The sequence below is a fragment of the Chenopodium quinoa genome, unplaced genomic scaffold (assembly GCF_001683475.1).
Source record: "Chenopodium quinoa cultivar QQ74 unplaced genomic scaffold, ASM168347v1, whole genome shotgun sequence".
Classification (NCBI taxonomy): domain Eukaryota; kingdom Viridiplantae; phylum Streptophyta; class Magnoliopsida; order Caryophyllales; family Amaranthaceae; genus Chenopodium; species Chenopodium quinoa.
This window is the reverse complement of record NW_018745448.1, coordinates 3,957,790-3,975,042: the sequence shown is the minus strand read 5'-3', so window position 1 is coordinate 3,975,042 and position 17,253 is coordinate 3,957,790. Positions and strand designations below refer to the sequence as shown.

Genomic DNA, 17,253 nt, shown 5'->3' with positions numbered 1-17,253 from the left:
ACACATGTCATTCACTGGTTGAAGATTTTCCCTTCAATTTTTCTTACATTTTTTTTTTGTCAATACTTCTTGAAAGATATTTATGCCCTATAATATTCTCTTTCCATTTTGGAGATTATATATATATATGTATATATATATATATATATATATATATATATATATATATATATACACACACACACACACTCAAATGGAATGTTTTTATATGTATATATTTTATATTAAGTAATTTTTGTTATAAAAATGAGCATAAATGTTAAGGGTATTATTATTATTATTATTGTTATCACTATCGTTATATATAATAATAATAATAATAATAATAATAATAATAATAATAATAATAATATTTATAATACTATATCTCAAAAATTTACAAAGTCATGCATCCTACAAAAAATTAGTGGGAATACGAGATACAATATGGGCCTCCACTCCTCTAGCTATAGCAAATCCTATCCTAGTGAAGATAGAGCTGCAATAGTGCCTTAATGTCCTGAGTCTTCGAGAACTTCCGAATTCGCTTATTATTATTATTATTATTATTATTATTATTATTATTATTATACTTCTAAATATTTATTAAAACCTACTATTCACTCATATTTACAAATTTGATTCTATGTATTGAAAATAAAATAACATTAAGTTTGCATAAACCAATGTGTGGTGTATGTCAAATTGTCTCAACAAAGTAGGGACATGATAGTGTACATAGCATGGGTTCTAAATATTCAATAATCACTTTATTTTCTTTAACATTTTTTGAACTGTAACGCATCAGTAGCCTTTACATCATTGTCAGAAGTAAAATAAATAAAAATAATAAATAAATAAATAAACCTTGATGTCTACATAGGTAAATAAAGAAATTCAATTTCTTTTTAATTAAGTTTGTATATGTGATTCTTTTTTAGTATATAATTACTAAATTAATGCAGTAGTTTGCTTTATAATTTATTAAAACTCGTGCATTGCATGAGAATTTAGCTAGTTAAGAAACAAAGGTGAATGAGAAGTGTAAGATAAAATAGAAGAAAGATCTATTGTGGAAAGCTGCATGTGATATTATGGGGTATGATCAATGTTGGTAAAGATATTATGCCAAAAATAGAATTAAATAAAGTATAAAAAAACAAGGTTACAAATCTACAATCTCTTTTTGTTTCATTGAAGATTTTCCTACTTTCTTTTCCTAATTTTTTTCTTTCTATACTACGATGCATCCATATGTGCCAATGCACAAGATGTATCACATACCTAGCTCTATAGGAAAATGATGTTACAACTTTTTCGAAGTTATGTGAAACTAATTTTAAAAATATTTTTAGGGTAAGAAAGGGTTAGTGCACCGAAATAAGAGAGAATAATTACGGGAGTATTTTCCACTAAACTTGTGAAACTAATCATTAAGTAACCTCCCGTGAAAAAAAATAAAATAAAAAAAAAACTATTAAGTAACTTATGCCAAACTTTGATTTGTTACATAATTTTTTATAGCCTTTTATGTTATACTAGTAAATGAGTGGCACGTGCACCGGGTGCATGCAAAAGGGATTGTAGATGCACGGTTGTTCAATTGTCATTTAAAACGAATTTTTTGTAAGGTCACACGTAAAATTATACGAAGTATTGAACATTTTTTTTATAGCCACATATAAAATGAATTTTAGAAAGTTGGTTTATATTTTATGTAAAGCAAATGTAATAATTGAGATAAAATCTTTTCTTAAAGTAATAATTTTCTCAAAGCAACGATTATTGGAGGTTTTTTTTTAGCAAGTGTTATTGGAGGGAAAATTTTTAAAACAATGTTGCCAAGTGTCTTTATGGTTTCGTCTTTAGTAATATGTAATAGATAGATGAATAAAGCATATTTGACAATTGAAGTGGCCAACATCAGCCTCTCCTACATTTGGCTTTTATAATAGAGATATATGTAATATATTCACCCCTTAGCTTCCTCATATACTGAAATATTATTTATTTAGGAATTGAGGGAATAAGTTTGATATCTTTATAAACCCTATAAATAGAACTCACTACTATACCAACTGTAGAACACAAGTGAACAATAAAAATAAAAAATAAAAAAAAAAACAAAAAAGTGTAGGTACAAATTTTGTTAAATTGCCTATAAACGTACATATATAATACAACTCTATGCGACTATGCCTAGTGGAAGAGATTCACTTGTTGTAGGACAAGTGATTGGGGATGTTTTGGATCCCTTTACAAGGTCGGTAACTCTCAGAGTTGTCTATGACAATAGAGAAGTCATAAATGCTAGTGAATTTAGACCTTCTCAAGTTGTCAATCCACCAATGATTGAAATTCAGGGTAATGATCCTATGTCATTCTATACTTTGGTAAGTTCAACTCCCAATTCATATGTATTATTATATATATATAAAAAACAATTGCTATTTTTTGTACCTTGGTATAATATGCGACATACCTGAGGTTTATGTCATCCATACCATATCTCATTGCATTTTATCAAAATATGTGAAGGTTATGGTGGATCCTGATGCTCCAAGCCCCGGCAATCCATCCGAAAGAGAATACTTGCATTGGTAAGTAATCACATTTAATTTGTTAATCTTAATAGTATGTCACATGCGGCGGCCCGAGACTATCTAAAATGGTGATCCTACTAGTGAATGCATGCTATGTGCTCACTTCGTGAACCCTAACAAGAGGTATTTGTTATGTTGGCATGTCTAGTGTTGAAGTACTTACTATTCTAGATGCTTAATTTTGGTAGCACCATAATACCATATATGTAAACTTGGACATGCAAATATAGTATAATTCGTTAAAAGACGAGAATTTTACCTACATGTAGTCACAAATCATGTATAAGAAGTTGGGAGTGAAATGATGTCATATTAAATTTATTGTGTAGCTAATTTATTAAATTAATTTAGTTATTTTGTAGTTGGAGCTATTACATACGATCATTAGGCCAAAGTTGTGGTTAGTTAAAAACAAAAAAAATACTAAGTCTATATATAGAAATGAATATATAATATTGAAAAAAAAAAATTTAATTTTTATGAATTAAATTATTTTTAACTTGTATCAATTAAATATGTTGAATGAAACATATGTTTTTAAAACCAATACATGTAAGAGTCTTGTTAGGGAATCATATTATATTTATGTAAAACATACTCTTCAATAAATATGTGTTATATAACGACTCTTACATGATCTATTTTATAAAGTATGTGTTTTAAATAAATATATATATATACATATATATATATATATATATACTCCGTGTTTTTTTAAGTATTACAGTTTGACCGACACATAGTTTTAGGCAATTTAATTGACTTAAATAAAAAATACTTCCTCCGTCCCCGAAAGAACGACTCTTTTAGGTTGATTTCGCGGGTATTAATAAAGTTAAATAAAAAGAAGTAAAGTTGGGGATTTTGAGTGCTACAGTGAATTATATGTGGAGATATATATTATATTGTAAAATAGTAAAAGTGAAAGTAAATTATTTATTTATTTTTGTATCTAAAATTTAGAGAATTAAAAGTTATTGACAAAAAAAAATAAAAAAATAAGGTAGTTATTTTCCTCCAAAAAAATATAGTGGAAGTTGGAGAAGAAGTTATAAAAGAAAAAATAAAAATAGAATGCTTAGAATTGCTCCATTCAAGAATTAAAGTGCTGTGAATAAAAGTTGCAAAAAAAAAAATCTACAATTATATATTAGATTGCTATTGATGTGGCTTTCTTTATACCGAAACAAGTACTTTGCATCAAATAAAAAGGTCTCAATTTCCAATTTTTGCTTAAACTTAAGAGTAGATGAGTAACTTAATATAGTTATTAACTACTTCGTATTAAGGTATCAACTTTGATGTACTATATATGTTGTTGTAAAACAGGGCAAGAAATCGTGGCATACGAAAATCCAAGGCCGTCGTTAGGCATACATCGACTTGTATTTGCTGTATTTTGTCACTCAGGGAGTCAAATAATCGGTGCACCAGGGTGGCGTCCGAATTTCTTTACTAGAGAATTTGCTGAAGTTTACAATCTTGGCTCGCCTGTGGCTGCAACATACTTCACTTGTCAAAGAGAAGGCGGTTACAGAGGAAGGAGGCGAAGCTAGGCTTGCCTGGATTTATGATGCCTTAAAAACTTCTTTTTATTGGAGCATCATGCATTTTATCATTATGTTCAACAACAAAACCATCATGTTGGCTATTCTAGTTAGATTGGTTGGCTTAAGTTCTCAAACGAGGTTTTACCAGAACAGGTGAGAAGTGTAAGCACCATGAGGTGTGATAAACTGATAACCCTATCGATATGAATAATAAAGGCTACTTTTAATACGTATGTTTTGTTATTGCAGATTATAGGGTGTTTTGGTCTGTGTTTTTCAATAATGTTAATATTGAACTATATCATGAAGTTATAATTTAGGTTGTGGAGAGGAATAATTTGGCTCACCTGTTCAAAGCTAGTAACAATTAATGTTGAAGCAGTGGGTGAAGGAATTATCTGTCGATCAAGATGCCAATTAATTAGGATTAAATTTAGTAAAAATATTTTACATTTAGCTATCTTAGATGGTCATAGTACATTGCTAGAAACCAAATCTGATCAACTGGCTAATCATTTAGATCCATTATGGTGGCCAGTCAAGACTTACACATCTTTAGAGCTTTTGGAATGCTCTCCAAGTATACGGAATTGGATAAACTCTATGTCAATAATTGTTCTACATTAAGGGTAATGACAAGTACCATTCAGAAGGTGATATTGTTGGTCACATACAACATATATCCTTATGATCGGAACTTCTCACATGTCAACTGAGGTCGACTTAGCAGCCAAGACCCCTTAGGATTGATTGGGGAGGGAGGGAGGGGGGGTGGGGGAGTAGCTGAGTAGGGAGGTTTTACCAGAAATGTGACAAGTGCCAAAAGTTTGGCAAACTAATTCACCGTCCGGCTACTGATCTGACGACCATCCACAACCCAATCCCGTTTGCAAAATGGGGCATGGACATTCTAGGTCCTTACACGACTGCTCCAGGCGGAAAGCGTTACATCTTGGTGGTTGTGGATTATTTCACCAAGTGGGTGGAGCCTGAGGCGGTTAAAAACATCAAGACCTCAGACGTAATTTCCTTCATTTGGAAGAACACTATCACCCGGTATGGAGTACCTATGTCTATGGTGTTTGATAATGGTCCTCAGTTTGAAACGCCTCAGCTAAAAACTTGGTTGGGAGATCAGGGGATCTCAAGCTATTTTGCATCTGTTGGCCGGCCCCAACCAAATGGCCAAGTTGAAGCCTTCAACAAACTCATCTCAGACGGCATTAAAAAGAAAATAGAAAGAGCCGGTGGCTTATGGGCAGAAGAATTAATCCATGTCCTATGGGCCATCCGGACAACGGCGAAAGGGGCAACCGCTGAAACCCCGTTTCTCATGGTTTACGGTGCTGAAGCCGTCTTGCCCATCGAGCATTACGAGCCGACTCTTGGAGTCATGCTATATGATGAAGAGGCAAACTGGGAAGCAATGCGCCTGACATTGGATTCACTCCCAGAACGCAGGGGGAACGCTGCCTTGCGTCATGAGATTTACCGTCTGAGAATGACTAGAGCCTACAACAAAAAGGTACACAAGCGTCCTTTGAAATTTGACGACTTAGTGTTACGGAAAATGGAGGCAACCGGTGGGCCAATGAGCTGGGAAAGCTAACTCCAAATTGGGAAGGCCCCTACCGGATTTATGAAGAAGTAAGGGATGGCACCTACCGCCTGGAAACCCCAGATGGCAGGCGTCTGCCTAGAACTTGGAATGTAGACAATCTAAAAAAGTACTACTTCTGAGATTGTAAACTTTTTGTAAACAGTGAGTCAATTAATGAAGATTCAGACTTTGTTTGCAAAATTGAGTTATCGTTTGATTATCCATCCGGGTAATATCCAGGCGGATTCCCCATTTACCTAACTAAGTTCGATAATTAGTGAAGGTTACATTTGTTAGACCGCCTGGGTAATACTCGGATCTCTTGTTTATTTAAGTTTGATACTTTGTTTATTCAACTGCTTGACTATCCGCCTGGGTAATACTCAGACGGATTCTCCATTTATCTAACTAAGTTTGATACTTAGTATGATCAGATATTTGCCTGTCCGTCTGGGTCATACCCAGACAGACTCGTTTGCTTAAAAAACTGAGTTCGATACTTAGTGTAAATTCAATACTTTGACTAAAAACTAAGCACAAAAACGTTTAGTGGCTATACAACCGATCCCAAACAAGACCAGAGGCTAAAATGGCCGGATGGTTGCTCATTTTATAAAATCGCCTGTCCCAACATGGACAAAGGCGTCCGGCGACACCCCTCCGGGTGCAATCGTCGCAGAGAACAGACTATTTGTCGGTTCTACGTACCCATGCAGACGGAAAAGATTGAACGACCTAATTGGTCAACTCATAGCCGTCTGACCAAAATGACCTGTGAAGAATGATCAAGTAGCCGAATACCGGATGCCATGGGGCATCAGTCGGTTACCGGCTGAAGTTTGGGGCAATCTTCTTACCCCAATTGGGGCAAAAGAGTTGTTCAATGGCTATGAAATCTCTACCAAGACGGACAAACGCCGTCTGTGTAGTGACGGAAACGCCTGTTGATGTACAGCTGTGCACTTGGTTTGGGGCAATCACTACTGTGATTGATGGACTTACAAACATATCATGCTCTTTACAACATCAGACATTTTCAAGTCAATCAACCAACTCCACTTGAAACCAATCACACAGCCGTCCAAGGGCAAGGACAGCCAGACTATTGACTAGTTAGGCAAAAAATCGCCGCATGCTTTTCATAAGTTAGGCAAAAATAAAAAATTAAAAATTAAATGCAAAATGATAAAAACCGACTCATTCGGTGCATTTCATAAAAGTCCACCCAACCAAACGGTTGTAGTGGATCAAATGTTAACCGGACCCCGCCCGGGTGAAAGAAATTGTTAATTAACCCGGCTCCTTAGCCGGTAAACACAAAGATACTCGGCACGCAGGCCGGAAAAAGTAAGTTTTGGCATACAGCCGCTGAATAAAAGAATAAAAAGCAAAGATTGGCATACTGCCGCTGAGTGGTCACTTCTGGCCTACAGACGGATCCTCTTGGTCCCCCTCCTCACCATCTGAGGGTATCTCCTGTGCTTCACCAGGACCAGGAAGATCAGGCACGGACGGCTCATTGTTGGAGCTGACCCAGGCTTCGAAAGAGGCAGGCTCTGGCTCGCCTTGTTCTCTCAAGTACACCACGTACTCGACATAGCTGTGCGCCAGTGCCCAAATGCTATAATCCGCGTCTAGGTACAAGGCAGCCCAGGCAATCTTCATACGGGCTTCATTGTCAGCGTCACTCTCAGCAACAAGGCGGTTTTGCTCCGCCTCCAGGGTTGCTGCAAAGTTCTTCTGAGCCTGAGCAACCTCCTTCTCCAGCTTTTGAACCTTGGCCTTCAGTTTGGTGTTCTCTTCGGAAACACCTTTAAGTGTGCCAAGGTCCGTCTGGGCCTTCTTGAGCGCCTCCACAGCCTTCTTGGCGCTCTCATCCGCCTTCTTCAGGGCCTCCTCCGCCGCCTTCTTAGCCGTCTCAGCATCCAACGCTTGCTGTTTGGCCGTCTCCAGATCCGCCTCCAGCTGCTGGATTCTAGACTCCTGTTTCATAATTATTGCTTTAGTTTCAAGTTCATTTACGATAGTCGAGTGTAAAGCAATATTATCAGCGTCTATGGCGGACTTCTTGGCCATTTTTACCTCTTCCCGTTTGCGGGAATAAGGGCGTTTGAGCCTGTCCACCCGCAGCATGGCCTGCAAACACTCAGGCGGCATAAGTATGGCAGGCGAGATAAGACACTTGGAAAAAATAAAATTGAATTGACAAGTTTCTTATCTCAGCAAGAAGGGATAGAATGCATTCAAGATTGAACGTCTCTATCCCAGGGATATTGTCCTTATCCCTCTTCCGGACGGCTTCCAGCATGGCCTTGGCATGCTTCTGGACGTCTGGCCAGCGGGGAGATTGATCTGCACCACAATCAATACGTGATGAGTGCGAAACTAAGGCAGCACCTATTTGTTGTCGACCGTCTGAGGACGACGTCTGTTGGGAGTGGGATTTCACCCGTAAAGGCCACCCCAGCTTAAGCGGGGATTCAAAAGGGTTCTTACCTTCAGAGCCGGCCAAGCGGGAACCGCTTGCAGGCGTGGTGAACCCCGCAGCTGCTGATAAAGGGTTGACAAGATCAAGGCACACGCTGCCGCCTACCTTCTCAAGTCGCCCCAATATCCGCATCGTCTTAGCCCCGGTTGAGGCGCCAGGAGTTGATGCAGAGGTGGGTTTTTTTATTTTGTTGAGAACGGCAGGGTTCTCCTCCATAGCCCGTTTAAGTTGCTTCTCAAACGACTTTCCAACCTCTCCTCCCTGAAAAAATGACCAAAGTTAAGGTTAGCATCCGGGAAAATGATTTTAAAAGATCAACGTATGAAAGGGTCAGGCGTTTGTTACCTTGGCCTTGAGCTCAGCCGCAGCTTTCTCCGCAAGATCTTTGCGGATGGTTGCAGAAGACTGTTTAGGAGTTTTCTCCGACTGCAGCATTTTTAGAGCTTCTTCTACAAAAAGAAAGAAATTGGTTAATATCATAAATCAATTTCGATAGAAAAATACTACAGACGGTATAAACTCAGGCGCATACGTTTTGTAAACATGTGCCCAAGCCCGCAGGAGGCTAGAAAACACTCATCCCTGAACCAGGAGCTCTTGGGGATCCAATTTTTGGGGACTTTTATTATTTCCCCGGTTGACAGAGTTGCGTCTGTGAGGCCGAAAAAGTCTGCCTCAATTATTTTGTCAAAATCTTCCTCTGGGATCCAGGGAAGAGCGCACTTCCTGCCCAACAAGTCGGGCTTCTTATTGTACAGACGGAATTCATAATTTTCCCGTCTGGTTGGGGCTAACATCAGGTAGAACCTGTGCTTCCAGCCATCGAACTTTGAGACCTTGTCCAAGGTCATCATATATTGCGGCTGCGTGGTTAGAGTGTACCACACCCTCCAGCCACCTGGGCTTTTGCTACGATAGTGCATGCTTGCAAAAGCCTCCCAGCCGGGGTTAAGCCCCTGGAACTCGCAAGCGGCAACGAACCCCAGAATATTGGTCCAGGAGTTGGGGGTAAGTTGCCAGACCCCAAGGCCGTAGCCTCTTAAAATTGCCTTCACCGCCTGGTGAAGGGGGAAGCGGAGGCCAGCTTTGAACGCCGCCTCATAACAGCCAAAATAGCTGTTGGCGTTCTGTTCATCGTCCTCCCAGGCGATGGTGCCATTCTCAGGCGGCACCCGGATCCTATACCCGTCTCCTAGCGGGTGCATTTTCGTAAAGTTCTTTAAGTTTTCTTCCATTTGGATCCGATCCTTGGAAGAGACGTGGATGGTGAAGGGATCATCCTTTTCGCTCCACTTTTTCCTTCTCGCTATCAGGAAGCGGGGGTAAGTCATCACTGCTTTCAGAGGTAGAGGCGGAGTTGTCGCTCTCCGTCTCCTCCTCGCTTTGACCCAAGGGGGCAGAGACGGCCTCGTCGCCGCCTTGGTCACACTCTTCCAAGAAAGAGTCAGCAGGGGTTGAAGGGGCGCACGGAGGGGATCTCTCCAGAGCCGTCTGGTCTCCCTGACCAGACGTTTCTCCCTCAGGCGTTTGGCCGCCTAAGCCTTCGCTTTTGTAATTTGGATCCGTTGTCGTCTGCATTGTCCGAGCCATGGTGTCCTGCACAGACACATAACTGGTCGGAATCCAAGGCAAAGTGTGGTCCCAACACCCCGAGACGGCACTCCCAGTCCTAGACTCAGCCGACCCTGGTGACCGGCTAGACTCTAACCTAGGCTGTGCCGTGTGTGTTGGTGATGCATCCATTTATTGCAAGAAATATGTAAAAGCGGTGAAAAAAGAAAAGAGCTGAGAGAGACAGAGACGGTACCTTTGGATTTGATATCTGAAGGAAGGCGGGTCCGGCTGGGTCGTCGAAGAACAAACTTTCTTACTCTCGTCTGACTCAAACGGATGACTTCTGCTCTCTCAAAGTTTTGCTCTCTAGGAAATTTTTGTAAACGTACAAAATTATGAGGGTAAAACGGCTATATATAGAGGGTAAATTTGGGGGCATTACCGTAATTTACTCGGAAGGTGAACGGTTACTCTTTAATGGTAAAATTACCGCCAACCGGAGCCTGACATGTGTCACAGATGACACGTGGCGTGCCACGTCACATATGTGAGGGGCAAATGTTTAGGGTAATTTTACCCCGCCACGTGGTCCAATCAGAGGATGACATGTGTCAGCCTCAGGATGGCCCAAAGTGGACCAATCCTTGCTAGACACGTGTCACTCCAGAAATAAAGGAAAAATTGCGGCCTTTAGGCCCAAATCCCGAGGACGCCGCAAAACGGCGCAGCCCACCAATGATTAGGGTTCCGTAACCTAATCAGGGGCACAATTTCCAAAGACCCTATAAATAGGGAGATGTGCCTCATTTTGAGGACACGTTTTGATCATTTATTACACATTTTACTCTTTGATAGAGACATCCTGAGCTTGGAATCCGAGCAGATCCCTACCTAAATTTCCGCACCTTTTTTCCTCCCTTCAAGCTTCTAACTTGTGAGTCGGTGGCGGAGCACCACCCAACCGGTGTCTCCATTTGTTTTGCAGGTACAACTCATCCCGGATCAGTCTTCGGGCCGTAACTCTCCCAAGGGACAAAAACACCCAAAACACTAATCATGTGCATTCTTGTTGAATGATTAAAAAAAAAGGAAAAAGATATACACCACCCTTGCATATAAGGAGCTAAAAATGAAAAGAATTGACAATAAATAACATTTATTATACCTATTTACTCATGAATTGTTGATAAATTCCCAACATAATACTAAAAAAGAAAGTATATTAAATGCTTATATGCAGCCCTTAGGGCTACGTATAGCTTTACCAAAAAAAAAAAATGCTTGTAACTTCTGAATGAAGTTAGTTTATACGAGTAGTTGATATACTATAGCAGATCGAGTACTGTATCGCAAATAATGTATTCGCGCGGATAATCGTGTTGCATACCTATCAAAATAATCTAAGCTAGTTAGGCTGCCTAACTATGTAGTTGGGCAAGTAAGGGTCGGGTCTAAGAGACTTATGTATTAAACTAGCTAAACAAACTTCAATTTATGTTAACTAACTAATATAATGATTATGATATGGCTAAACTAATGCACATAGGGATGTCAGTGAAGCAAGTACCCGCCCCAATGGGGCGGGGATGGGTCTTAGTTTGGTGGGTGGTGGGGCGAGGATGGGGATAAAAATCATACCCGCCATAGGTGATGAGGCGGGGTGGATTTTACATTGTACCCGCCCCATCCTCACCCCGCTCCATCCGCCTGACTTCGTACCCGCCTCACCCCCATCTCACACCCACATATATATATTTTTAAAAACAAAATTATACTTATTTTTATACTATTTTATAAAAAAAAATATATGTAAAATTAAATAGTAGATATAATAATTTGTAATACACTAATATTATAATTTTTAAAAAAGTGTGTAATATTAACAATATATTTTATAATCTATATTAATTATGTTGAATTGTGTATTGGAAGGTGGGGATTAGGTGGGTCTTAGGTGAGAATTAAGTGGGATAGATATCCAATTAGGGGTGGGGTGGCGATGGTTTTGGAATTGTACACAGCGGGGCAGGGATGGGGATGAATTTTGATTGGACTTGTCACGGAGATGGGGATGAGAATGAAAATTTTAGGTAAGGACGGGGATGGGAAGACCAACATCCGCCCCGCCCCACCCCATTGACATCCAATCCCTAAATGCAAACAAGAAAAAATTATATGCTGAAAATATTCATCTAGAAAATGCATCTCAATATATGAAAATTAGATGATGAAAGGATTTGCATAATAAGCATTGTGCAATGTGCATCATCTCCAAAACGACTTCATGTTATACTTTGTTTGACTAGAAGAAAATGGAAGAAAAAGAAGAAAAGGGTAAGGGTGATGAACAAATTCTCTTGCTTGGGTAAGGGTTGGTGTAAAGAAGTGGAAGAAGAGGGAGGGATCAATTTTCCCTCTCTTTAATAATAATTTAGAGAGATTTGAAAGGAAATGAAGCTCACATTTCCCCTTCTGTGCCTCGAAATTACAAGGTATTGAAGAATTTCAAACCTTTGTGCATCGAGAAGCTATGTGCATCTCTTACTTGTGCATACTTATTATGTGATTAAACTAATCATTTGGTTTAAATTGTAATTATGAATAAGTCTTAATAAACTAACCAATGAATAAAATACTTTGCTTAATTAATTGATTAATTAATTTGAGCTAAAAAAATATACCTTAAATCGAGTCATAGTTCCTTTAAATCAATCCGAATTTTTTATTCCCGTATACTGCACAAGCGTCAACTTGTTTTGGTCATATCCGGAGATCTAGGAAGAGCTACGAGTCTTACAACCTATGGATCTGTAGCCCCGAGTTTTATCTTTAATTTGGCATTGGTTTAGTACCAATCATCAGAGTCACAGATCAAAAGTTATGACAAAAATACCACAATCTATCTAGTTTAATGCATATATGTGAGGTCTTAACTTAGTCTTTGTTCGAGTCTAGCTAGTCACATATGGTCTAGCCACATGGTCATGACACGAGTCTTAACATGTCACATACACTCACTAGTATTAGCACACACTTTGTGTATATGTCACCATGACCATGTCTTAGGTTCATGCATGAGTCGGTTTTTTTCCGTCAATTGAGTTGGGGGGGAGGGGTTCTATTCCTAATTTTTTCATATCTCTCCATTTACATCATCTTTCCATTCTCTACATGATTTCCCCATATCACAATATTAATTCTTCCAACCTCCTTCCATCTATTGCATGTTGAATAGAGTTTGAGTCAAATAATTAACAATGAATATCCTTAATTTCCCTATCCACAGTACTTGGTCAAGGAGAGAAGGGCGATTAATCAAGGACAACACCTTCGTTCAAGTTCAACTTTTTGATAAACCGATTCGTCAAAAGAGAAAAGCTAAGAAGATAATGGCAAGTCAAGAATAAGTCAATGAGCTTAAGAAGCAAATGGCTGACATGACTGAGGTGTTGAAGACTTTAACCCTCCAAATTAATGACCCTGTGAAGCAACAACAAATGGAGCTCATGCAAGAGAGTTTGAGCAATATATCCAATGACTATAGATTCCAGGGCATTAGCTCACAAGGGGTCTTAGTGGACAAGAAACTTCTTCCGCATAAGTTCAATGCCAATGACATCCCTAAGTTTAAGCCAACTGACAATCCTTACTTTCATTTAAGGTCCTTTGAAACTGTAATGAAGATTAAAGGGATTGATAAGAATATTTTTCACTTTTTATTCTCACTATCTCTTGAAACCATTTGTCAACATTGGTTCTTCTCCCTTGATAAAGAGAAGACCTCTACTTAGGATGGAATAAAAAATGCTTTCATCGATAGATATAAGTGTAATATTCAAATTGAAACCGATCATAGGCAACTTGAGATGCTAAAACAAAAAGAAAACGAAGGGTTCACCTCTTTCTTCAACAAATGGAGGGATACTTCCGCTAACATGATCGAAGTCCCTACTGAAAAAGAATCCGTGAGGATGTTCATAAAAAACATACAAGAAAAGTATTCAAAGCACTTAAAATATCAACACAACTTGAATACTTTCAAGGCCGTCTATGACATAGGCATCGAGATCGAAGATGACCTCGCAAAGCAAAAAGCTACTAACGATAGCAACAACAGTGGCTGGAAAGGAAAGAAGAACGACAATCCTTCTTCTTCTGAAAAACACCAACTCTAGTAACAGTGTTAGTACCTTTGATCTTAGTGAAGTCTTGGTCATGGATAACCAAGGATCTAAGAAGCAACTAAGGAAAGACTTCACTCCCATTGGGATGAGCTATGATGCTGCCTTCGATCGACTCCGTACTAAGGGACTCATTACTCCCATTGGAGCTATTCAAGATTCTGCACCTGGAAAGAGATTGCCTAGTTGGAATCCAGATGCACATTGCAAGTATCATCAAGGTAGGGGACATACCACTGAGAGCTGTTGGAAGCTAAAAGAGGTTATCCAACATTTGATCGATAATAACAAGCTTCCCACACCTCCAGCTAGCAAGAAGAGAGAATGATGACACAAGGCGAGCTTCAAGATTTCATGACCTCTTTTTCTATTTCCTTATCATTCTTCCTTTCCCCAATAAGTCTAGCATAGGCACTTTCTATTTTTCTTAGATTTACTTTGTAAGACTTTTCTTTTTTCCTTTTTAATAAAAATGAGCATTTATTTCCTTGCATATGATCATTGCATTACATCGCTTCAAAAAAAAAAAAAATCATTGTCGAACTAAGCACAAGATATACCAATGATATAAGGCACCCCTTGTAGCCACATCATATCACCTTTCACCCTTTAATTATGCAATCCTTTTTTTATAAACCACTTTGAGCCTCGTCTAACGACAGACCTTTCATTTTTCAAACCATATCTACCTAACCTTGGTATGGGATGGTGTGCAACTTATGCAATTTTCAATTTCATAAAAAGCTTGAGTAACTTCAAAAGATTAAAATAGCAAAAAATAAGCAAAAAAATAAATAAATAAAAGTGTACAAAAGGGCAAGTGTTCCAATGTCTTTGACATGAACATGTCTTTGATATGAACACTTCTCAGATTGCGTCTCTTATCGAGTGCTCGGTACCGTGCTTGGAAAACATGAATGCCAAGTGAGTGATAGACCGCATGATTGGGATTTCTCACACTTATAAAAATAAAATAAATGGAAAAGCAAAAAAAGAGAGCAAAAAAAAAAAAAAAGAAAAAAGAAAAGAAAGAGCTCTAAAGTGAGAAAACTCAAGAATACAAAGACTCAAAAGCAAGGTTGCACACCTTGGGGGCTTATCTAGGGTCTTGAGCCTTTATCCCTTTCATCTTCAACCTTTAGCCTAACCATGTTACAACCCTTAAAAAGACCTTTTTGAGGTATACACACTTGTGCGAGGTTCGTCTAGAGCTACGTTTGGCCTGATTCCTAACGGATACGTAGGCAACCTCACATCGAAGTGCGACCGTAATAAAAATGCATTCATATTTACGTTCATAATTGATCATATCAAGGGATCCCCTGTTCTCATCCCTTTTCATTTAGAGCTAGACTTGGGGGCTTGATCCCTACATCATTAGCTTACCCAGCCTAAGAGTCACCACCATTTGACTCTTTTTAATATATTTTTCCACACACTTAGCCCTTGCGGCCTAACTTTAATGTCACTATCACACACATCACAGATACATGACCAAATATACTTCCCTTAGGAACCCTTTGTCATGAAATCTTAACACAACGTTGAAGCATACCTTATCATATCAAAATCACTTATCATTGCGTAACAAAGTATGAAGTACTTAGCCTCCGCGCCTAAGTTACCTAAATACTTTCATTATCGAGTCAGCTAGGATAGTCTAAGATGTTATAATCCTTGTACTATGAGAGACAACATTAACAAATTAAGCTCATTCAACGTGCACCATCAAAAACTTCTTTTTTGCGTCTTTATTTTTTTCGGGAGAAAGTCAGTACCCTCCACAAAAATGACGGAAATTTTTGTTTTTCTGCATTTGGAGTCATGTACATATCAAGTTTCATGAGTCAACACTATGCACACACGAGTCACACAAAGTGAGTCATCATTAAGTCAAGTTTATACCTTGAGTCATGTCAAGTCAATGAGTCAAGCAACACTAATTCTTAGGTCAACCCTAAGGAACGATAAGCAAAGTTCTATAGTCAAAGATATAAATGCAGGTGCATCCGAGCAAGCAAGAATGTTCTCGGATTTTTTCAAAAAATCGCGAATAGGCCCCATGAGACTCTTCCAAGATGAGAAAAGTTTGAGCAAAATTACATGGATTAGTAACTTAGAGATGAAAAGCTTTAATTTACAAAATATTTGAGCGGATTTGGTTGAAAGGAAACGACCAAGTTTAAAGTTCGGAGCGAAACCGAGCAATGAACAGCAGCAGCAAGAGCAAAATAAGGAAGACCCGACTCCAGCGCTAGATGACAAGGCTGTCGTCTGGCGACAAAAGCAAAATGCGGCGACACAATGCGTGGCCCCCATATTAGATATGCAGGCCTAGTGCAGAAATTTCCGGGTTCCTTGGTACGCCAGTTAGCCCCTATAAGCAATCCAACATGATTAAGTAATTGGCTCGATTACAATCACATAAAGTGATCGACCTGATAAAAGATCGTCTCACTTAGCTGAAAGCGCCTAAACATTGGCTCATAGCAAAGGCACCAACATAATGGTTCAGGAGCAGTAAAAACACCGAAGTATTGGTTCACAAAGAATTCCTAGGATGGAAGATTTTCACAAATCAATTTAAAGCCTTTAAGAATTGCATATATGGTTCTTGAAAAAGATTTTCCAAAGATGGAAGGGTTGATTTGAAGATTTAAGATGATGAATCTTTCAATAGGGGGGCCTTAAGATTGAAAAAAAAAGTCTCTCGCTTGGATTTGAGAAAGACGGTTTGAGATGAAGCGACCTTCGATAGCTTTCACTATGATTGAGGAGGTTATTATTTGATTTGAGAAAAGAACGATTCAAGATGAAGCGGTCTTTGATAGCTTCCGCTATGATTGTGGAAGTTATCACTCGATTTGAGAAGATAGCACGAGATAGGCGGTCATCGACAACGTTCGCTAAGATTGTGGAAAGTTATCACCAAGATTTGAGAAGATAGCACGAGATGGGCGGTCTTCGACAGCATTCGCTAAAATTGTGAAGGTTGTCACCAAGATTTTGGAAGATAGCACGAGATGGGTGGTCTTCGACAACATTCGCTAAGATTGTGGAGAATGTCACCAAGATTTGAGAAAATAGCACGAGATGGGCGGTCTTTGACGGCATTCGCTAAAATTGTGGAGGTTGTCACCGAGATTTGAGAAGAGCGGTTCGTGATGAGGATGTCTTCGACGACTTTTGCTATAATTGGTAAGGTGTAGGCGTCGTTTGATGTGCGCCTACATTAAAGCATGTGTGAATATGCTTGGCACTCATAGGAAGTGGGAATTGACATAATACGATTAGGGAC

General features: G+C 38.9%; 1 protein-coding gene across 1 annotated transcript; it reads left to right on the top strand.

The window, feature by feature from the left end:
- Window positions 1-1,137: 1,137 nt before the first annotated feature.
- Window positions 1,138-4,345, top strand: LOC110713631 (protein TWIN SISTER of FT-like). Its single transcript, XM_021892087.1, has 3 exons — window positions 1,138-2,372; window positions 2,518-2,579; window positions 3,912-4,345. Exons 1-3 carry the CDS (start codon window positions 2,175-2,177, stop codon window positions 4,039-4,041), a joined length of 390 nt encoding a protein of 129 aa, XP_021747779.1. The 5' UTR covers window positions 1,138-2,174; the 3' UTR covers window positions 4,042-4,345.
- The last annotated feature ends 12,908 nt before the right edge of the window (window positions 4,346-17,253 follow it).

What these genes read in the sequence shown, in the direction of transcription:
- LOC110713631 (XM_021892087.1), top strand. Translation starts at nt 2,175, where the DNA reads ATGCCTAGTGGAAGAGATTCACTTGTTGTAGGACAAGTGATTGGGGAT. An exon ending in CTATGTCATTCTATACTTTG is followed by an intron (nt 2,373 to 2,517) that starts GTAAGTTCAACT and finishes AAATATGTGAAG; the next exon opens with GTTATGGTGGATCCTGATGC. An exon ending in GAAAGAGAATACTTGCATTG is followed by an intron (nt 2,580 to 3,911) that starts GTAAGTAATCAC and finishes GTTGTAAAACAG; the next exon opens with GGCAAGAAATCGTGGCATAC.